The sequence below is a fragment of the Lepisma saccharinum genome, chromosome 21, assembly GCF_977018435.1.
Source record: "Lepisma saccharinum chromosome 21, izLepSacc3.1, whole genome shotgun sequence".
In the NCBI taxonomy this organism is placed as follows: Eukaryota; Metazoa; Arthropoda; class Insecta; order Zygentoma; family Lepismatidae; genus Lepisma; species Lepisma saccharinum.
In genome coordinates, this window is record NC_139249.1 from 2,251,238 (window position 1) to 2,275,447 (window position 24,210).

The window sequence follows — 24,210 nt, forward strand, 5'->3', positions numbered from 1 at the left end:
CAAACTTTCACTTGAGGCAGAGAAGAAATAATATGTCAATTTCAAAAATTATTAATCTTGACGAACATTAAAATAATAACAAAAATTGTTTTTCAAAAGTAAAAAAAAATCGCTGTACTGAAAATCAATCCCTTCATGTACGAACGACTCCTATGAAAATAAACCACCTGCACAATGTCATATCTACGAAAGAAAGTCAACTGCGCTCACCTTGAGAACTCGGTGCAGCAGGGAGGCCATGCTCCCGTGGAGGGTAGGCTCGTTCAGCTGCTGTAGCAGGCGAAGTAGGCACGGGATGTGGGCCAGTAGGCCACGCAGCAAGTAGCCCAGGCATTCGGGGTTGGCCGCCATGTTGTGCAGCACCTGGAAGCTTCTCTCTGCTTCCAGCGCTGGATTTTTCTCTGGAAATAGAAACCAACGTAAGCCAGTTTACCTAGTAACGAACCTGAGCGTTTAAGGTTTTATATTTGTAAGATATTAAGATTGTTACCAGGCCTCCCGCACTGGTGCAAAAATCCGAATAAGGTTAATTTCGGAATTCATTTGTTCGTGCATGAATTAACCAGCTACCAGTCGGCACCACCATCGATGCTAAATCCTAATTTTCTCATTAAAAATTTAGTTTATGTATCTATTAATCAATGATGATCACTTGTACGTGATTTTGTATTTTATTAAATGCCTTTCCCTTCTTAAACATGTATAAGAAAAATCGTATTTTTAAAGTCACTACTTCCACATGACGTAACATCGTTCCATATGATCTGTCATGGACGTACACTAACTATTTTAATAAGGATGTAGAAGAACAAAAAATAAAAACAATGGCTTATTGTGCAGATTTTTATTGTAAAAACTGTCAGAAGAGGATTCCAGAGCTGTGTTCGTGTCCTGTCATATCCTGAAAGGTTAGTTATTTATGAATTCTGTTCGCTCTTTATGTAAAAATAATTTCCATAAAGTTAGTTTCCACGGATAATAATTCCTAGCATGTCTTCGTATTCTGTATTTTGCTTCATTTAAGTAAAAGGACATGTGTTAAAAAAAACGTCTGAAAGATTAAAGGTTCGATTTTGTAACTTAATGTTATTTATAAGTTACACAGGAGGATAGGAAGCCAACGAGAATAGTAGGAATGACTTGAAGTTTGTTTGAAGTTCGGAAAAGCTCATTTGTGCATGTTATAATGCAGAAAGTGTCAAGTTATCGCGCTCCTATTCGCTTCTGCATGAAGTTTATTTCTTCTAGCATTTAAAACTTTGTCAACATGTACAGGAGATGAAAAAAGCGTGTAAATATTAAAGCAATGAAACCTAAGGTAACGGTTCCTATCGTTCTATGATTTTTTTTTAAAATTCTCTTAGCAGGAAGACTAATTATCGTAGAATTTTAGCAATCATTGTCACACGAAATTTGAACCTTTCTTAAAGTAATTAGCACTTTTTGGATTTTTTTAAAAAATATATTTATGTTGAAAAAACAACTTAAAAATTACCTTACGTAAGCTTGCACGCTTCCCAAGGACAAAGTATTTTCCATTGACAAGGGACTGTAAGTATCGTAGACTAGTGGAAATTAATGTAGAAGTAAATCGGAACCTTAGTAAAATGAATTTAGGTAATTTATTTATAATGCTAAGAGAACCAAACCTGGCCTGCCTAACCTAACTACGAAAGCATACATTGAACCAAATCATAAGTAATCACTAGTTTTGGAAACGAAATGAGTTTAACTAACCTACATGTGCAATATATGCAAAATATTTTACGAACGTTTACACATGTGTTACTGTAAAGAAAAATCCTTTCTCACTGGTGCCACGGGAGGAAGATTTTGTGTTTCAAATCGCATTTTAATCTATGTGCTTTAATCCAACCCTACAGAATTATGGATGTTACTCCTATTATTAATAATAAAATATTTTGTTGATGGAATCATCTAATTATACCTGTAGTTAATATTATTGCTGTAATAGCTCTTGTTGTTGGTCATTGGCTTTGATCTACTAGATGGTATGGGTGATTTTGATTTGTTGACATATTTCCTGTCCTGGTATCTTCTTCAGAAATATGTTGTGTCATAACATTTTTCTTGAAACACTCCCGGGAATAGATTCCATGATCCATTTAATGACAAAAATTGCATTGTTAGCCAGTTGTAGGTTAGGCAGTAAGCTTCAGGGACTCTTTCTAAAAGATAATGTGGTAAAACTTTGCTTCATATGTTAGGACGTTTAGTGCAATATCTATAATATTTTTTTTTATTTGCATTGCCACACACTGTATGGTGCCATAAGAAGTAGTTACGATGAGAAATAATGTAAAAATTGAGTAAAAATAAATCAATTGAATGGTGACAAGCTCATAAGATTTTGCGCAATTGTTGAAGGTGCTATCATAGAATGGACCCTTATACATTTGACACTACTTTATTCAACAGATACAGATAGTGATCTAATGCATATTTTTCTTTGTGTTGACACGCTTTGACCTTAGCTCACTAACAACTCCTGCATCTTGGAATTTATCTTTTTTGAGTGACATAAAATGCAGAATGCTTTGTCTTGCATAGTTATATGTTTCTAAAATAATTTTTCGTCTTTTATTTTTCTCGTAGAGCTGAGATACAGTTGGAGAAAATATGGCGAAAGGACTTGAGGCACAAAACATACAAAAGTTACAGAGTTTGTGGAGATAATTTTTCAGAGAAAATGTTTATGAATTCTAATAGAAATAAGTTAGTGCATGATGCATACCCAGATGTAGAACCAAGTAAGTATATTGCATTTCTTATGGAATAACATTGCCATCAGTTATGTGGCTCATGCATAAGAAATTGTATTTTCCCTTTTCTGCATTAAAAAAATATATGCTTTAGAGATAAATTTTGCTTAAAGTACATAACACCTAACAACACGATACATTGCTTGAGGATGTTAGAAACAAATGTATTTAATGTTTCACTAAATATTCAAGCAGGATGGTTGAAAAAGATATGATTTTCAGCTAAACAGTCCTGTAAAATATTTGAAAAGTTTGATTAAAGGAAATAAAATGCACATATTTTTCTGTTTGAGATTGTACATATGTGAACCTACTATGGAAATGTTTGTTGAGTGTGTTAATGATGCTTTAATAATTTCAGTAACTTTTATTCCAGTGAAAGTCTGTAGGACCTCAAAGAGATTATCATACCTTATGCAAAATATATTATTTACTAGTGATTCAATAAATATATATATACCTGAATAACAACGTGTTTGTTTATTTTCCCTTACATTTGTTATTAGCAATAGAATATAATGTTTTACATTTCCACAGTATGAGTATTAAATCATTAAGAGTAATGTACTTACTCTGAAACTGTTCTCTTCTTCTGGAGTATTTCTACATGTAAATTCATTCTTTGTGAAGTATAACATGTCACCATAGTGAGTGTCCGACCAAGAAACCTATCAGTATGACACAATGGTTTGTCTAATGGATTTTCATTAACAATATTATGATAATATTCAATGCAGTGGAAATTATTTGATGTAGGGTTTTAAGGATTTCTTATAGTCTTTAACTTTATATTCCATATGTTTAATGCTAACAATATAATTTATATGTGTAATTGGAAGTAAGATGCTTGAAATAAATTTTGGGACTTGTAGGCATAATGACCATATTGGGCCATTCAATGTATGTGAGGAAGAATCCTCCTATCTAATATCCTTACTTGAGTTTGAACTGTTCTTTTAGGTCTACTTTATGCACAGAAAGGCTAATTTGGTTGAAACTACCGTTTAAAGTGGGATCCGAAATACTATGGGTCTCCACCGGGTATCGAACCCATACCTGAGTTAAAAAAATGGGTATGAAGAGCCCCTTGGGAAAGGTTGAAACTGAAATGTTATAAAGACTTGCAAAGGATATACACAAAACTACGAACTTCCTCAGAGACAGTATAAGAGCCCAGCTCTTCTCAAAAAGGTAATGACATTTATTAAAGTGCTGTCATTAACTCCCAACCTGGTCAATAATTGGTAAGATCAAAAGTTTGAGGAAAGTATAATCTACACATTTGCTAGGAATAAGCCAATCACTTAACATTTAGACATGACACATTGGATGGACTAGCCCTTGCAGCAAATCATCATGAGTGAGACACCTATGTTCAATACGAGGCCAAGTTAAATTTACTTCTTGATGGAAGGGATGATATGAGAAACATGCACCAATGATCGACCTGATAGTGTGAAGCTTGAAAGAATGATTATTTATTAACTCTTTATGTTCACTTTCTTTTAGACTGACTAGAAACATGTGTGACATTATTTAGAAGTAGCAGGGATTTTGTCAATATGGCATCCACTATGAGTGAAATGTTGCTGTTCATTGGTTCATTTCCAAGTGTCACATGTCACTTTGGTGTGAAATCTCTCTAAATTGCAAAAAATACTGTTGGTTTCTTTGTCATCAGCTGGAAATTTGCACATTTCTTTTGTTTCTCAATTAGCTTTAAAAAATTCATGTGCAATATTTATTCTGAATGCATGGATTGTATCATCTTCAGTACTGTATTAAGTATATGAATATATAAAATACATATCTGTGCAGGATAAGATCTTTCAGTGGTGTATTTTTAATTCCATTGTGTGTGTGTTTAGGAGTGGGGGGCTGGGAGTGTGCTTATCTAGCTTGATCCTACATACTCAATGACTGCTTTGTTTTTTTCTAAGACATTCTTATTTCGAGTCCAGATTTTTGTGTAACTATGAAATATGTAATGCCATATGACGCAATTGTAGTCAATATGTAGAGTGGTTCCAGTAAGTAACTTCGAACAAAACTCGCTTGTATGACATACTCCTACTCCCATCCTAGATTAAAAATTAGGGATTTTTGACAAATACTAAAATGAATAAGCATGCAGTGATTAGTTAATAACATATCTTACAAACATTCACACGTTTTTAGAAATGGGTTGAAATTACTCTCATGCAAACCAGAAAAGTGAAATTTCATACAACTTCGATTGATTGATTGATTTGGTGTTTTAAGTCAACTTTATTCACAGTAAGGCCAATCGGGACTGGAACTACAGTTTAAAGTGGGATCCGAACCGCTATGCGTCTCCATATAGATACAACTTCGAGATGGGGTGGTTGCTATATAGGCATTCTAGATTAACTTGTGTAAGGTGTGACCTGTTCTTACTCTATTTTTCCATAACTATTCATTATCATCATCATAGTAGTTTTTACAGAGAAATAGACTGATAGAATTAAAACAATTACAATTTTATTCCAGAAATTATTCTGTTTGATAACTTCCCCAATGAGCTGTGTCACTCATAACTATTATTTTATTCTATTCTCTCATGGCAGATGGCACTGAACTAGTTTCTATGTCGTATTGTCCCAAATACTATTTCATCTACAGAACACTGAATGTAAGTTGTGATAGAAATTAACTGTAGTGTAAAATATTTACTTTCATCTACAGCATAACATAACCCATGGTTCTACAGAATAGTTTCTCAACCTATAGAGTGCGACCAACTCCTGGGTCCTGAGGGGACATTTGGTGGGTCGGGAAGTTGGGTTCGAAACTTTGTTAACTGGGTCTTAAAAACCTATTACCTTAAATTACTTAGATATATTGTTTTAACAATTTAAATTCAGGCCGTGTTGTTGTAAAAGAGCAAATATATGATTATAGACTAGGTGCACACCCCTACAAAGTAATTCCGCTTGTTCCCATCTTATGGGTCCCATGAAGTGTAATATCCTTCAAGGTGGGTCTACGACTGAAAAAGTTTGAGATCCACTGCTCTACAGCCCTGGAAGGTCCTTGGCCTATCAACTGACTGCCAGTCTGCCTCCCACAACCCTACCCTATAGATCTTCAACCAGTAATGGGGTGACGTAGGGTCAGCACATCGAACCCTCAGCTGTTATAGGAGATTTCCCAGACTGGGTTACGCTACTCACTTGTAGGTCCCCAATTTTCTTAGGATGGTGGTTAAGATTGGAAAACAAGTACTGACTGACTATATGTATATATCTTTTATTCCAGTATATTTCATACCTACAAGCCGCCAGCCGATTTGTAATGGTTTCGTTAGATGAATAGCGTTAATGTTCCATCAGTAGTTTTTAATATACGTTTTATGATTTATTCTTATTTCCTGAGACAAAACCTTCGAATCCTGTCTTTTGTTTTCCTGGCATTTTCAGGAACAAATCCCCCCCCCCCCCTCCTCAGGGTACTCCACTGATATCAATTGTAGAGAAAGTGGATGCATTTGTCTTTCGTTTTATGAGGCCATAGACAGATGAATGGGATTTTCTGCGTTGGTAAATCAGAAGTGTCTACATCTTGCGATTGAATATGGTAGGCTTACACAAGAGAGAAAATTACAGTGACGGCACCAGAAACAGTTGCTGATATTAAGTGTGCTGTATCCTGCACATTGCCACCCACGTTAAACTGTGCAGCAATTGTTATGAAGAGAAAGAGACAATTTTTGAAATGTTGCAACATGGCTCGAGCGCCCTTTAGAACACTTTTGGTAGCCCAATGATCCGCTCACCCCACCCTTCCATTCCTGCTTTTATTTTCTGCTAATAATTCGGACATATCTCGTAAGGTCGTAGTATTTATTTTATTTAAGTCCATAAAAATGTTCTACAAGGATAAATACCATTGGTCAGTTAATGCAGGGGTCCTGGGTTCGAATCCCTGTTAGAGCTTTCTTTGTGTCATCAATTTTTCATAGCATCGTCGCGATTAGCCTAAAATTGGAAAAATGCGACGCTAAATAAACAACGACGAGGGAGGGGTAAAACGCATTGATCTACGAACAAAGTAATCTCCGTAGATAAAATCGCGATTTGCCCAAAATGTCAGAAAAGTAACGCATAATAGGGAGAATACGAAATAAAAATACTTATTACCACAGATAATACACGGACCATTTTTCATGCACAACGGAATGATTTACGTGCTGGAATTTCAGGAACTTGAAATTATTTTCGTATGTTGTGCTTCTGGGCTACTTATTCTGTATATCTCGTAACTTAGATGTAGAAATCATTCAAACGTAACATGCATTAACTGAACAATGGTATTTATCCTTGTAGAACATTTTTATGCACTTACATAAAATAATTAATTCGACCTTACGAGATATGTCCCGAATTATTAGCAGAAAATAAAAGCAGGAATGGAAGGGTGGGGTGAGCGGATCATTGCGCTGAGACGCATTCAACTGTCACTGCCAAGAGTAAGATATGATTGGCGGAGAGGTTGCTATGAAAACGCTTTACGTTTCGAAACAGCTGTAGGGTGGCTCCACATGTCCGGTTTGGTATACGCACAGATTACAAAGGAGAGATAGGAAGTAAGCGATCTTATTAATCTGTGTTGTTACTTCAAATAATGTGCAAGCTGTCACAGACAACTATAGTTAGATTGATACAGTTGTGGTTGGAACTTGTGTATATGTTTAGAAATACGTCATAATCTGTTCATGTTGACGTCACTTTCTTGTCTCAGCAGAGGAAGTGAACCCGCCTGAATGTTCTTCACCTGACGATAGACTCAGTTAGAAAACAGGTGAATGAGAGAACTCAACAGAAATGTGATAACGGTTAATGGAATGCCCGAATAGTGTAATTGGTAATTATTGTCGTGTCATTCTGGCTATGCTCGGAAATAATAATTAAGTACAGAAACTTTCGTGTATTTACGTTTGTCTTGTCCAACGTTAATTCTATATGCAAGTGTGTTTAGTGATTGTGATGTGATTTAGTATGTTATAGAATTGTTCCTCTTCAGGCAGAAACGTAAGCAAATCTGTACCTTGCTTGTAAGTCCACATACGATAGGAAATATAAGTGATTATAAAACTGCGTATAACTTCGAATACTGTGTTGTGTTTCTTTTCTACCCAGCAAGCCCTGAAGTTAACGTCCACATGCGTTGTCTACGTAATCTACGCGTAGATTACATCGAGTTGTAGTTTACATAGACTACGTGGACAATGTAAAGTTCACTAAAAGTTGTAGGGCCCAGGAGTAAAACATGATAAGGGACATTTTTGTCATTATTGAGTTTCTTAAGCAGAAAAGTTATTAGAAGCTATACTCTAGATAAATTGTTTTCGTGTTGTGTTCACCAATTTCAGAAGGCTTCACTGAGTCCAATGTAAATTGCATGACGTAGCAATTACACTAGAAAATTCAACGATGGCCACTTTTTTACGAGCACTTTCTAACTCAATAGTGACCAAAATGCCATCATATTTTGTTCCCGAGCCGAACTCTTCAATTAATTTTCAAGGCTTTCATGAAAGAAAGTGACATTTTCAACTATATTTGTTCCTAACGAATTGAAAAGAATCCTTTTTACAACAAAATTTATATTTTCTTTTCTATTAAACATCTTTAATAGAATAAGTTGTAAATATACTGAGAAATTTGTCTTCAGGGCTTCTATCTTCCAACGTTTTCGGCTTTAGACTGATAAGGGAAGAGGCCCCTCCCGAAATAGAATTCTGGTTACGGGCGTGGGTCCTGCACATTTGCAATGATATAACACATTTTAATGAACAACAAAGTTGAATTACACATTTCTTATCTTAAAATAAAACGATTATTTTCAGCTAAGGAAAAAAAAGAGTCAAAGAATGATAATAACAATAACAGTTTTACAATTAACTCTCAAGTAATTTATATTTTAATTTTCAACCATGTATAGCAGGAGCGTATATTACAGGCTATGTGCGAAGCCTGAAGCCGAGAGATTAAATTCAGAAGAAATTTTGGAGTTGGAAACCTGATTTCCTAGGAGTTGGCAACCTTCATCAAGTCGTAACAGAGTGCAAGTCTCACCCATCTACAATCTGACTATGCAGAGGGATAGTCTTCGCCATTTTTTTTACCAGGAACGGTGCATTTTGGAACCAAGAACATTTCAGGAAAGGGTAAACATATATAAAAATATGTGCAATTTTTTTCAACAGTGCGTCAAGCTACCGTATGATTCTGCCAGATAAAATTCTGAGACAGGTGTTTCAACAGTTGAGTAAATGCATGGAAAACAGAGAATTTGAAGGTTTGAAACAATTGAATTGTCTGGCATTGTTTTAAAATCTCAAGAAATTTGAAAAAGTTCCTCAAGCACTTTTCATATCCATTAGAACACTAAGCCCCGCGACAGGTTAACTTTGCAGCAACATTTCACACATATAGACCTAAACGTGCGCGCAGAATATAGTTCCGCTACAATACTGCCGATTTTCTCAGTCTGTGATATGAACAGCTCGGTGGTTGAGGTAAACTGTCACGAAGATTCTGAGCGCCGTTCTCGCGCGGATTAATACATACAACCTGCCGCAAACTTAATCTGTCGCGGGGCTTACGGTATTGTGAGATAGCCCAAGTTTTGAGCCGAGCATACGCCACTGATATGTAGATATAGATCACGGATGATTAGGGCTTTGATTTGTGCCCTGTGTATACTACATACTAAAAGGGACTGGCTACTATGAGCAACCAATCAGGCGACGATGTACGAACCTGTGTGAGAGGACTGGCTCTGCCTCTCTTTGCCCAGCTTTCTCTTCGCTCTCCGACGGGAATCCTGCTTGCCAAGGCTCTCGGAGTTCTCCTGCAAGGAATATGACAGCGTCAGAATGATGTGTTCACAACTCGAGTTGAGCGGCTTCAATTAATAAGAAAACGATAAAAAACAGCAATGTTGGGTCGAGATATTTTAAGAAAACCACTTGGAGGGTATTGACTCTTATAAGCACAAGGGGGGCCTATGAGAAGGGTTGTTAAGGGCCCAGGAATTGTAAATAAATTCAAATCCGGTCCAGGAGAGAAAATCAGCAAGCGTAAATAGGTTCTGGACCTTAAAGAACCTTTTCAGCTGTAAAGTATTCCTATTCGGTCCAGGAAACCTTTTCTCCGGGTAAATTTAAATACGGTCCAAGTTCGGTATCGACATGAAACAATACGCAACTTGGACCGAATCTAAATTGCACGAGAAAAAAAAAAACGTCCCGGTCCCGTAATATTTTACACTATTCTTGTGTAACATTAAAACTTTTTGACAACTTCAATTGGATATTCGTTCATACATTGAAGCCAGTTTTACAATTGAATAACTATTTGATCCTGTGTGTACAATCTTCTAATTTTTCCAGTAAAATCGCAATATGGTAACAGGAAAATTAGAAAACTCAACATGTACAAATAATAATTAAAATATTATAACAATCGCGGGAACGTGTGACCGAATATAGAAACGATTTTGTTGCAAAATTTTAAACCTTCCACAAGAAAACGAAACATATATCTTCTATATAACATACCAGGCATCATAGAGCTCCAACGTCCTTTAAAGAATAATAACTATTAATTAACAGTAAAATATGCATTTAATCTCTATATTAGCACAGATTATTTAGTCAATAATGTACTTGTAATTACTGTAACATCAACTTACTGTTTGTTACAATTTCTGTCACTCAGCTCAACAAAATGGATTGGGTCTCACAGGCCACCTAGTGACAAAAATGAAAAGTTACTTGTATCTGAAGAGGGCAACATGTAATATAAAACTTCTTGTCCTGTGCGACTAAAGAAAATCTTCCAAGTTATGCATATGTTCTTGTACGTCATGTACAGTCAGCGGCAAAAAAATGAGACACCTAGTTTATGAAATACTCGCTCTCTGCATAACGTATGTTTCAAAACCGTATCTAACTTAAACATTCTTAATATGTATGCAGTATCAAGTATGCTTTATTATATAAGATAGCATTTCCTCGTATATGAAGTGTGGGTCATGTGCAATGTTGGCAGATCAGTAGTTGTATTTGTGGTATTATAAACCCGAGAAAGTATGAGCCCCTCTCAAGCAGATTTGTCTACACTTAAAACTAGCTCAACATGCCCATATGAGCTTTTTGCTCAAGTGTGGAACTCTGTCTAATCCAAGATTTTTGTAAAAATGCCCTCGAGAATTTCCTGAGAAAGTATGACCCCCCTCAGATTGATTTGCCTACACTTGTAAAAGGCACTTCTGTGAGATTGTTGTCCATAAGCTTGTTAAAAATATGCCCTCTTGATATTTTTTTTGGCTACACCTAAATCTAGGCCAAGACACACCCACCTACACACATACACACACATACACACACACCCACACCCACCCACACCCACCCACATACACCCACACCCACCCACACCCACCCACACATATTTACTTCCGGTCCACTTCCGGTCCACTTCCGGTTTGCCTACTTCCGGTCCACTTGTGGCCAAGTTGTGGCCTATTTCTGGTTTATTTATATTGCATCATGCTGTGCAACAAATTATTATCCAATATAGAGTTTTGATTTGAACCCCAAGAAATTTTATATAAATACCAAAGCCAAAAATATTAACACACATACACACATACACACACACACACACACACACACACACACACACACATATACACACACTCACACACAAATCATACTGCTGAACCCAACTGATATTTTTTATTAAGTATAGAGTTTTGATTTGAACCCCAAGAAATTTTATGTAAATACCAAAGCCAAAAATATTAACACACATACACACACACATATACACACACTCACACACAAATCACACTGCTGAACCCAACTGATATTTTTTATTAAGCATAGAATTTTGATTTGAATCCCAAGAAATTGTATATAATAAACAACAACAAAAATGCCAAATCAAAAATATTGTAATCAATGCAATAAGAATATATCCAGCCCCAATTGGGCCAAGCACCAAAAGATTTGTAATCCAGACAAATACAGAACTCCCACAAAAATATGCCCCAAATGCCATAGAAAATATAGCATGGAATATTTCACATATAAACATAAAGGTACTTGCTCTGCACAGTCATCAATATTGCCCCCACAACCATCTACATCTGGTCTGAAAAGGAAGCATGAAGCACCTGTTAATGCTGGACCTGCAAAGCAGCCACGCTATGAACCCATCCATAGCAGTTTTAATAGCCAATTAAGAGATTATCGGTTTGTATCAGAGCCAAGATGTGGTATTGAGAATTTTTTGAACAGTGTAAATCCTGATGTGCAGGCAATTCTAAATGCACAAAATGGCTCTTATAAGCTGTCCCTCAAATTGTTTACACAATATAAGAAATCAAATGGCACAAAATTTACACAGCCCCACATAACAGAAACTATACCCGTATATTCAAATGCAAATTCAGACAAAATAATAAGCAGTTTGATAGATCAATTAAATATTAAACACACTGAATTTGCAGCAAAAGAGTCTGGATGGAGCCTATGCGGATCTCCACACAAGTTATATGTTAATATTTCTGAATTCAGCCCATTACAAGGATCTACATATTTGCCATTACCTGCCAATATTAAAAACAAAAGAGCCGTGGTTAATATTGAAAATAATGATGATAAATGCTTTTTGTGGTGTATTTTAGCTGCTTTGTTTCCAGTTTTAATGCATCCTGAGAGAATAAGTTATTATAAACAATATGAACACAATTTTGATGAGGCAATGGAGGGTTTAGAATATCCAATGTCTGTTCAGAATATTGATAAATTTGAAAAAAAGGCCAGGCATATCAATGGCAAACAATTATCTATTAATGTATTTATTTGTTCCACTGGCCGTGGCAATTGTTTGATAGCACCTCTCAGAATCAGTACATTTGATGATGATTCTGCTATTCCGATTGATTTGCTCTTAATTGAAGGGGATGGCACATATCATTATACTCTGATACATAATCTTGAAGCTTTAGTGAGAACACAACAAGGCAAATCCAATACAATATTCAAGTTGTGCCGAAGATGTTTAACTGTTTTTGATGGTAGAAAAATGGTGAATGGGGTTCGGGAAGAGAATGCAGAAATTGCCAAAAACAAGTTAATTGAGCATCTGAAATACTGTAAAAATCATAAACCTGTTCATATGGTGATGCCAATGCCAAGTGAAAATGCCAAATTCAAAAAGTTTGAAGCCTTGTTGGAACACCCAGCATATATTGTCTGTGATTTTGAATCAAACCTCAAACCTCTTGCATTCTGCAATCCAGATCCTGAAGAATCTTCAATTACACCATACCAGCTACATGAACCTTCCAGCTTTTATTATGTGATTGTACAGAATGGTGTTGTTAGTAAAGAATATTCATACATGGGAGCAGATGCCATCAAAGAATTTGCACATAGAATAGAAAATGAGTGCCATGACATAGCATCTAATATCTTATTAAAATCAAAACCCATGTTGCCTTTAACAGAGAAACAGATTGAAGATTTCAACAATGCAGAAAAATGCCCGGTATGTGATTCTGAATTTTCAGATACAAAAATCAAGTTGAAACACCATTCTCATACAGATGGTAAATTCAAAATGGCCCTGTGTAATAGCTGTAATATTAAGATCCAGAGACCAAAATTTGTCCCAATATTTTGCCATGGAGCATCCAATTATGATTTTCATCATCTGATCAGATATGAGGGGTTTGACAAGCAGAATTTAAATATTTTAGCTGAAAATGATGAGAAATATATTGCTATTAGCAAAATAATTAAAGTTAATAGTGTTCCTATTCACATAAGATTTCTTGATTCTTACAGAATTTTATCGGCTAGCCTGGCTACACTGGCCACTCAATTATCTGATGATCAATTCAAAATCACATGTGCTTTGTTTCCAAATCAGGACCTGAAATTAATTAGGCGGAAGGGTGTATATCCATATGACTATGTTACAGATTTTTCTAAATTTGATGAGTGTTCTTTGCCACCACAAGAAGAGTTTTACAGCAAAATCAGAGGATCTGGAATCACTGATGATGATTATCACCATGCCCAATTGATGTGGAACAATTTAAAATGCCAGACATTTGGTGATTATCACATGGCATATTTAAAACTTGATGTGACCCTCTTAGCTGATATACTTCAGGCATTCAGAAAATCTTCCATGCAAAATTATAAGCTGGATCCAATGTATTTTTACAGTGCTCCGGGCCTAGCATGGTCTTCAATGTTTTTAAACACTAAAATGCATTTGGATCTGATCCAGGATCAAGATATGTACTTGTTTATGGAGCAATGTATAAGAGGAGGCATGGTGCAATGTTCTCAGAGATATGCCAGAGCAAATAACAAATATATTCCTGATTATGATCCAGCACGGCCATCAAATTATATACTGTATGTGGATGCAAACAGCCTGTATGGCTATGCTATGATGCAAAAACTGCCATATGCAGGGCTTGAATGGGTTGAAGATTTCAATATTGAAGATCTTAAGAATTTTGATGACAGTGACTATGGCCTCTTCTTAGAGGTTGATCTGACAATTCCAGATAATTTACACAACAAATTTTCTGATCTGCCCCCAATTCCCGAGGTTCAGTGCTCACCTGGCTCTAAACAGAAGAAATTGATGATGACACTGGAGCCAAAACAGGGTTATGTCTTATATTACAAAAACCTCCAGTTCCTGATGCATCATGGTGTTCAAGTGACAAAAGTTGGAAAAGTTTTGAGGTTCAGGCACTCAAGATGGTTGAAAAAATATATTGATACAAACACAGAGCTTCGAACATCTGCAAAAAGCCAATTTGATAAGGCCTTGTTTAAATTGATGGTCAATTCTGTGTATGGCAAAACTATTGAAAATGTCAGAAAACATACCGATGTTAAAATAATTACTGACCCCAGCCTGAGCAAAAAATTGGTTGCAAAGCCTAATTTCAATTATAAAAGAATTTATGATGAAAATATGGCACTTTTCAACATGAAAAAAACAAAAATTAAGTTTGATAAACCTATTTATGTAGGGGCTGTGATATTGGAATTGGCCAAATTACATATGTTAAAATTGTATTATAATGTGTTGAAGCCTTTTTATAAGGATCGTGTAAAACTGATGTACATGGACACGGATAGTTTTGTTCTTGATATTAAAACAGAAGATGTTTATAAAGATATGTCACAGCCTGAATTGCTTGAATATTTTGATACCAGTGAACATACAAGAATTCAACCCCACAACAAAAAGGTGCCTGGCAAGTTAAAAGATGAGACACTTGGTGATGTTATTGTGGCATTTGCTGGGTTAAGGGCCAAGATGTACAGTTTTGAGACATGTAGTGGCGCTGTTGCCAAAAAAGCCAAGGGCATTGGCAGAGTAACTGTTGAAAAAGAGCTCCAATTTGAAGATTATAAAAATTGTCTCAAATCATGTAGCACAATCAAAACATCAGAATCCAGAATCCAGAGTTTGGATCACTTATTGACTAGCAATATTGTAAGAAAAGTGGCTCTGGACCCACATGATGATAAGAGATGTATTTTGTCATGTGGCATACATACTCTACCATGGGGTCATTGTGATTTGAAAAATGGCAATCAATGCCCAAGCACAGAGCATGATTTGAAATAAATAAACATACCTATGAACTTATTTGGGTTCAAAAAACAGGCTATTATGGAGCTGCCGACACCACAACCCTCTTCTGATATGATATCTAAACTAAGTGGCTTGTTAATTATTCATCTGAACAGCATACTTACAGATATTGATGATAAAACAGGCAAAATATTGTACATATTTAACAATAATTTAAATCATTACCAATTACCTGTAGGTGGGCAATTGCAATTTATTACAACTCCTGAGGGTGATGTCAAAATTTCAGTAGGGAGAAATATTTACAGAATTAAGCACTCAAACATGATTTCTGGCACTGTATATACTGTTTCTGCTGGTGACTGCTTATATATTGAGGTCCCTGGATCATATGACAAGGTTATACCCTTTTTTATAGAATTAAGAATCAGATATTCAATAATAAATAACCACTAAAACAAAAATGCCTAATGATATTTTTGGCCATACAAGGCATGAAGTCACAGTGATGAGATTCTGATGCTTGATGTCAGAGTCAAGAAATTAAGAAGTGATTTACAAGCTTTACAAACTACACTCAATGCCAGTCTTCAATTAGAAATTACAAATTTGCAATCACAATGCATGGACCCTCTTCTTAAAATTGATTCTGAACTCAAATTATTGCTTCAGAAATATACTGATTTGGCCATATTGGATAATTTTCAAAGTTTAGAAGAAGCTGTAGCAGCTCTTCAAGCCAAATTTAAGACCCAGGCTAACAACTCTGAGCAATTGAAACAGCAATTGGAAGAGCAGATAAATAATGTCCAGACACAGCTCCAAACAATTGTCAAAAGCATAAAATCACAAGAAGATTTTGATCTAGTGATTTCCACTCTAAAAGAACAGATTCAATCACTCCAAATACCTAATCTGGGCCCTCTGAACAATGCCATAGCCGAGGTTAAAGAAAAAATTGAGACACTTGAAAATTTTATGAACAATTTGCCATCTTCTGATGCTTTGAGTGCAATAACTCGGAGTGTTGCAAATATTAAGCTGCAACTTGAAACATATGAAGATTTTGGAAAAATTCAAAGTACCATAACCCATCTTGAAGGTACCATAGCAGCAGTGCAAAGTGATTTGGCAAATGTACAAGAATCCCGATTGCCCGGTATTGTAGATACCCGTGTCAGTGTCCAGCAACAAATCACAAAGCTTGAAAACCTCAACACTGAATCTGAGCTATCTCATTTTCATCACTTGATTGATGATATCCAAACAAAACTTGAAATTTTACAACAATCCACACCCACTCAGGCAGATATAGCCCTGCTCCAAAATGCTATGCAAAATGTGGCTGATGCTTCTGAATTAAACAATGTGAAATTGGCACTTGAATCTTTGCAAAATACAGTATCAAATCTGCCTACATCACAGGAACTTAAAAATATTAAGAGAGCAGTGAATCGCATATTGAAATCAGAAGATATCAAGAATATCCAGGCAGAGATCAAACATCTCACTCAGACAGTGGCCACTCTACCAACCAATCAACATATTAATGAACTGCATGCCCTGTTTGAGGATATCAGAAGACAGGTCCATGATCTTACTGCTCAAAATTCAAAATTGGCAGTTGTTGAAAATTTGCAACAAATTGTAGCTAATATCAAGCAACAGCTAGGGACCATGGAATCCAATCAAGCAAATGCTCTGTCTGTTTTTGCCACCCAGCTACAAGAAATTGTGCAACAATACAAAAAACTTGTTGTGGACATAAAAATCAAGCCAGGCCATGATGATGTTGTTAGGACCATCAATGAGCACCTTGAATCTGTAACAAGCAGATTGCTTACAGCAGAAAAAGAAATAACAGGCATAATTGAAAATCCTAAACATACAGTAATTCTTGAATTGTACAACATCCCCAACAAAGAATATGATTCTCCATTTACACCAGGTGGCAAAATATATATGCTGTCCCCTGCACAATTTTATTACCAGTTTTTTGTTGGGGGCACATTGAGACCTATCAAGATCAAATATTGGCTTCAACCACAGGCACACCACTACCCCACCTTATCAATAACAAATGCTGATAACAAAGTGAAAATCACCAGTGTAGAATTGGAGGATTTTACAGATCCCAATACATTGGAAACAGCATATGTTGAAGATGATGGCTCTCTGGAATTTAAAATACAAATAGGGGACAAATTATATTTAGAAAATCCTGTAGTATCAGCTGCTGAACACCCCATAGTTGCAATATTCTTGTTTTCATATTATGTCTAGACAAATTATTGTTGATGAATTACACAGACAAGCCCGACATAATTTTAAGAGACTCCCAGTAGTCACAAAGGGCATAGATGATTTATGGCAGAGCGACTTGATTGAAATGGCAAGTGGACAGCTGAAAAACTTAGACAAAATCAACAAGGGCTACAAGTATCTACTCACTGTAATAGACACATTTTCAAAATTTGCCTGGGCTGTGCCACTCAAATCCAAGACTGGAAAATGTGTTACAGAAGCCATCAGAACAATCATCAATCAGAGTGGAAGATCCCCGCGCTATTTGCAAACAGATAATGGCAAAGAATTTTATAATTCTGTGTTCCAACAAGTTATTAAAAGCCAGTCAATACAACATTATTCGAGTTACAGTGACCTCAAGGCCTCAATTGTAGAGAGATTCAACAAAACCCTAAAAAATCTTATGTATAAACAATTTACACTTCAAGGTAATTATAAATGGGTTAATATTCTTCCAGAACTTCTACAAAAATATAACAACTCGGTCCATTCCACAATCAACATGAAACCCTCTGAAGTAACTTCATCTGATGAGCAAAAATTGATCAGCACTGTTTATTATCCTAGATATCAGCCAACAATAAGAAAGGCCAAATACAGGGTGGGGGATCAAGTAAGAATCAGCAAATATAAGCACTTATTCAAAAGAGGCTTTACAAGAAACTGGAGCACTGAATTATTTACAGTGATTCAAGTTAAACCTGGGACCCTTAACACATATATAATAAAAGATCACCGAGGAGAAATTCTCAAAGGCAGGTTCTATGAAGAAGAGCTCAGCAAAACTAAACAGCCTGACACATATCTCATAGAAAAAATCATCCGCAGAAAAGGCAACAAGTTATTTGTCAAATGGTTAGGACTTCCAGAACACAGCTGGATCGATGCAGACAAAATAATAATATGAACACCTGGGATGTTATAAAGAGGCTGCCAGAACCTGAACAGCAGAATAAGAGAAATGGCAACTTGCTGCCTGATAATATTAGGTGTCTTATTGTTGGGCCATCTGCTTGTGGTAAAACTACACTAATGGTTGATAATTTTTTATTGGCACCCAACTGGTTAGACTGGAAAAACAGGCACTTGTATATCTTCTCTAAGAGCTTGGAACAATTAAAATATCAGCAGTTGATGAAGCTATATGATGGATTGGATATTGCCACTTTTGAACCAGATGTTAAGCCACTTCATGAATGTCTCGATAATTCTGTTGTTGTGTTTGATGACATTATACTGGATAATCAAAACAAGGTTAGGAATTTCTTTACACAGGGCCGACACAAAAACATTGATTGCTTCTACCTGGCACAGACTTTTTCAAAAATACCGAAGCAACTGATCCGAGACAACAGCAATTTTATATGTGTGTTTCATCAAGACCATACCAACCTCAAACACATACATGATGAATATGTAGGTGGGGACCTGAGCTACAATGATTTTTCCAAGTTTTGCAGTTGGTGCTGGAACCAGGACAGTTATGGGTTTGTCACAATTGATATGACAAGAACACCCAATAGTGGCAAATACAGAAATAAAATCAACAATTTTCTAGACATTGAAACATATATAAATAACCATGAAAAGGCCAATTATTGATGATCTTAAATTAAGAGATTATCTTGTAAAAAGATTTAAGGGATGGAAATCAGAGAACCGTGGAATTTATGAAAAACACAAACAAACAGAACAGCCCATAATTGATGCTATTGGTGAATTAGGTAAAAATATCAAAACTGTTACAGAGCAAAATCAAAATTTGATCACAGAGCTTGTACCTGTAGCTGCAAGAAACATATTAGATTATCCATTCACCCCACTTTCCAGTATTCATACACCTAGTCCTATTGCTCCTAGAAGAATTGAAGCTACTCAGGATCCTATTGAATTGGGTCTTCTTGCTCAAAAATATTTAACCACACCTAAAGACAATAAAGATGAGGTGTTTGGCTTATATGCTGACACAGAGCTTGATGGTAGCATCATACATAGAATTGGCAATTTCAGAGTAACATTTATGGGAGATGATCTGATTGTATATTCAGAATCTCGTCTTGGAGAAAAAGGTGCTTTTGTTAAGTACCCCGGAACACCTGGATTGTGGGAACTGATGACTAGGAAAAGGCCTGGCAGCTATACAGATCAAGATTATGAATATTACAAAGAAATATTAATAAAATCAGATGCTCTATACCAGAACAATGATCCCACACAAAAAAGAGTCAAGTCTAGCAGTGGAGCAAAATACAACAATTTAATCAAACCCATATGGTCACAAATCAAGACTGGCAGTGGAATCAAACAATACAACACCCTGCCTAAAGAATTTGTGTGGGTTGATGATGTCAGGAAACTTGTAGATAGGTTATTGGTGATAGCTGGGGAGGAAAATGCTGGCAACCACAATTTTTACAATGAAAAGGTTGGAATTATGGACATGATAAGCACCAAATTGTCTAATTTTATAGTGAATGACACTAAGGGGATTGGATATCTCATAAAAATTATTAATACTCTACCACCTAAATTTTGGAATATTTCTGAGGGTAGGGGCTTGGTTAATGACATTATAAACAAGCTGCCATTTGAACTACACATTCCAGGCTATCAATATTGTGGTCCCGGTACAAAATTGGACCATAGATTAAACAGAGGTGATCCTGGTGTTAATCCCCTAGATGCTGCTTGTAGAGACCATGACATAGCATACAACACACATTCTGATCTTGACAAGAGACATGTTGCAGACAAGAAATTAGAAGAGGCTGCATTTGGTAGATTTGTAAGCAAAGATGCTTCTTTAAGTGAAAAAATAGCAGCATTGGGGACCACCATAGCTATGAGCACCAAACAAAAACTGGGGTGGGGTTTGTGAATATGTATATAATAAACCTACAATGAAGGCCAAGGGTGTTATGTATCAGGTACCTTATGCAGGTCTTAAATCTCTTAAAACTATTGACAGCCTTTTGACCAAAAAGCAGCGCAAGAAAAAAAATTCTTGTCTTGCAAAGGGGCATGGTATGAAATTGTTGCTTAGTACCCCCCAATTAAAAAAGTTACAGCAATCAAGAAAAAAATCACATGTGGGGCGATTTATATTTACCATCCCTGCCATCTTAGCTGCTCTCGGGGCTGTGGGGAGCTTGGCCGGGGGATCAGCCGCCATAGCAAAAACAGTAATAGATGCCAAGAAGAATAGGGCAGAATTAGATGAATTGAAGCGCCACAACCTGGCCATGGAGAAACAAGGCAAAGGTGTTAAGAGAGCCATGAATAAGTTTAAAAAAACAAGAGCCTCTTACAAACCAAGATATTGAAGCTTTAATCAAGCCACTGGGCATCAAACATTTTAGAGGTGTGTACATGTCTGATTCTTTACCAGAACAACCACTCAACAAAGAGTGTGGCATTGTTAATTTGGATAAGTACAAAAATCAGGGCACTCACTGGATCTGTTATCTTAAATATTTAAAAGATGAGGCATTTGTGTTTGATTCATTTGGAGGTGTTCCACCTGAAAATTTAATAAAATATCTAAATTCAGCTAATCTTTATTACAATAATGCCCGTGTTCAAAACTTCAAAGATGTTAATTGTGGACATTTGTGTTTATCTGTTCTTAGATATATGTCTCAAATAAATAAACCATCAATTGAAGATTTTCAAAAAGCCTTGTGGTATTTAAAACATCATGGGGGTATTCCATCTCACCAGCCAAAATTCAATATTGAAACTCAAATTACATGATGATATAGTATATCCCAAAACAATAGCTCTCAGAGCATTTTATGGCATGTACTTGATCCCTAATATTACACACCACAACAACACAATTGCAGTTGGTGATGAAAAAATTGTCATCACTCCAGGGCAGTATAATCTGTCCACTCTAAATGCTCAATTACCCAGAGGTGTAGTATTAAGTCAAAATTCTGTCACTCACAGAGTAGAGATTGTATCTGCTACAGAAACAGTGGATCTGGGTACTATAGGAGAGCTGTTAGGCTTTGAGAACAACACAAAACTTGAAGCGGCCATCAAACACACTGCTATGAATATACCCAAATTCTTAGCCATAGAGACTCCGAATATGCACTGTAATGTGGCAGAGGGTATGATCACCAAATCAAATGGCATAGGCACTCACAAACAAACCGGCATCATTGCAACATTCAAACCTAATTCTGAATTCATGGAGCCAATCATCTACAATCCATCCCCAACATTATATTTTCCTGTGTGCCATAATAGAATAGATAATATTGAATTGATGGTCACTAATGAAAAAGAAGAATTAGTTGATTTTGCTGGAGCCACAACAACTGCTATCATAGAGATTAATATTTAAATAAAAATACATACAAGAAAAAATGGAAAATATTGAGAGTTATGAGCTACAATCATTCCCCCCAAACAGGAGGACATTTGCAAATTTAAATCAACCCAACACAGAGATTGAGGTTGATCTTGATGTAGGGGATGGCTTTATACACCCCCACAGAGCAGATCTATACATCAAATTTGATGTTGTAAAGCTCGATGGAACAGATTATCCGGCAAATTCAAATATAAGATTGGTTGATAATTTTGTGCCACATCTATTCTCTGAAATTGAGATCAGAAAGCATGGTGTTGTTATAAACAGAGTGGATTATCCCGGCATTACCTCCACAGCTTTGGCCACACTAAAATTATCAAAAACCGAGGCTTCTTACTACAAAATAGGTGGATTTGAGGCTGGTGATAAGATATTATCTAAAAACCACACAGTACTGTTCCCGATGCGTCTTTTGCCAGGATTTTTCTCAGATTACAAAGATATTATGTGGAAGAGTGTTTTAAGAATTACATTTAGAAGAGCTGCCAATGATAATAATACTTTGATGAGGTACAGCACATTAAACTCTACAGGGGAAGCTCTGCCTAATACCCTACCAGATGCAGGCAAATGCATTATTCAGACTATGGAGTTAAGAATCCCTGTTGTTGAATATGAGGCCAGTTATGCTCTTAAATACAAAGCTGATATAATAAAAAATCCACAGGTTCCTCTACAATTTTATACATATCAATGTGTACAGAAGCCCGCATCTGGTACTTATTATGAGTTTGATGCTACAAATTCATTCTCCAGTATACAATATGACATGCCTGATTTTGTGGTGGTATTGTTTCAGACTGGAAGACACAACAATCAGGAAAAAAATTCAAGTAAATTTGATAGCTGCAACATCAAGAACATATATATTAAAAATGGCAGAAATGAGGTATTTCCTAGAGAAAATTATAATTTAGACATGTCCAAGGATGATTTCCTCAAATTATATGAGGCATTTTCGGCATTCAAAAGGGTCACTACTGGCAATACTGACATGTATTACACACCAGATGAATTCAAAGCACAGAGGCCCATGTTTGTAATCAACACTTCAAAAAGAAAACAAGTTGTGGTGAATGACAGGACAAATATTAAAATTATTTGTGAATTCCATGAGGCATTACCTGATGACACCATATGTAGTGTTATTCTCATAGGTGAAAAATCATATGTTTATGATGTAAGAAATGAGAGAGTCACGGAGCAATTCTAGAAGAATTATATTATTTTAATACTAGATATACAAGTTGAGCCTGGTGCCCAATTGAACTTAAACCAGAAGTAAATATGTGTGTATGTGGGTGGGTGTGAGTGTGGCTTTTTGGCTGTTTTAGGTGTAGCCAAAAAAAATATCAAGAGGGGCATATTTTTAACAAGCTTATGGACAACAATCTCACAGAAGTGCCTTTTATAAGTGTAGGCAAATCAATCTGAGGGGGGTCATACTTTCTCAGGAAATTCTCGAGGGCATTTTTACAAAAATCTTGGATTAGACAGAGTTCCACACTTGAGCAAAAAGCTCATATGGGCATGTTGAGCTAGTTTTAAGTGTAGACAAATCTGCTTGAGAGGGGCTCATACTTTCTCGGGTTTATAATACCACAAATACAACTACTCAGATCCCTTCTGAAAAATCTACTGTTTCAGTATTAACAGTAAATAAAGCGGCACCAAGATAAGCTAAAAATAACGTTCCTGAAAATTTGAACGATATACACAGGATAATCATTGTGTCAGTACTATTTCCACCAAAAAAGGAAAGAAAAACGTAAGTCCAGAAGAAAGAGAAAACACTGTTTTCTAAAGAACAAGTTATGGCAAAGCAAGAAGATAACTTGTAGAAGAAGATGGCAACCCTGCACGCAAACTTAGGAAAAAATATTAACTTTTGTAATTCCTGAATCGGCCAATTCAATTAAACAAAAGAAACCAGAAAGTTTTCCTTGGTTTTTCGTTTAACCATCTGCTCCCACAGAGCAAACAGTTGTATAGAGTGTTGCAATGGAAGTTTCCTTGTTAACGTGGGAATATCGAATGTTCAGAGAAGTTCAGGTTCTCTGTTAGCACG

At 36.0% G+C, this 24,210-nt stretch overlaps 1 protein-coding gene across 1 annotated transcript in view; it reads right to left on the bottom strand.

Annotated features, from left to right (window-relative positions):
- The window catches only part of LOC146004296 (uncharacterized), a 953,900-nt gene that overhangs the window by 344,870 nt on the left and 584,820 nt on the right, over window positions 1-24,210 (bottom strand). Inside the window, exons 7-8 of the mRNA XM_083143016.1 lie at window positions 9,569-9,659; window positions 211-401 (exon numbers count right to left, since the gene is read on the bottom strand). Of these exons, the coding sequence (XP_082999142.1) occupies window positions 211-401; window positions 9,569-9,659 (282 nt within the window). The remainder of the gene's footprint in view (window positions 1-210; window positions 402-9,568; window positions 9,660-24,210) is intronic.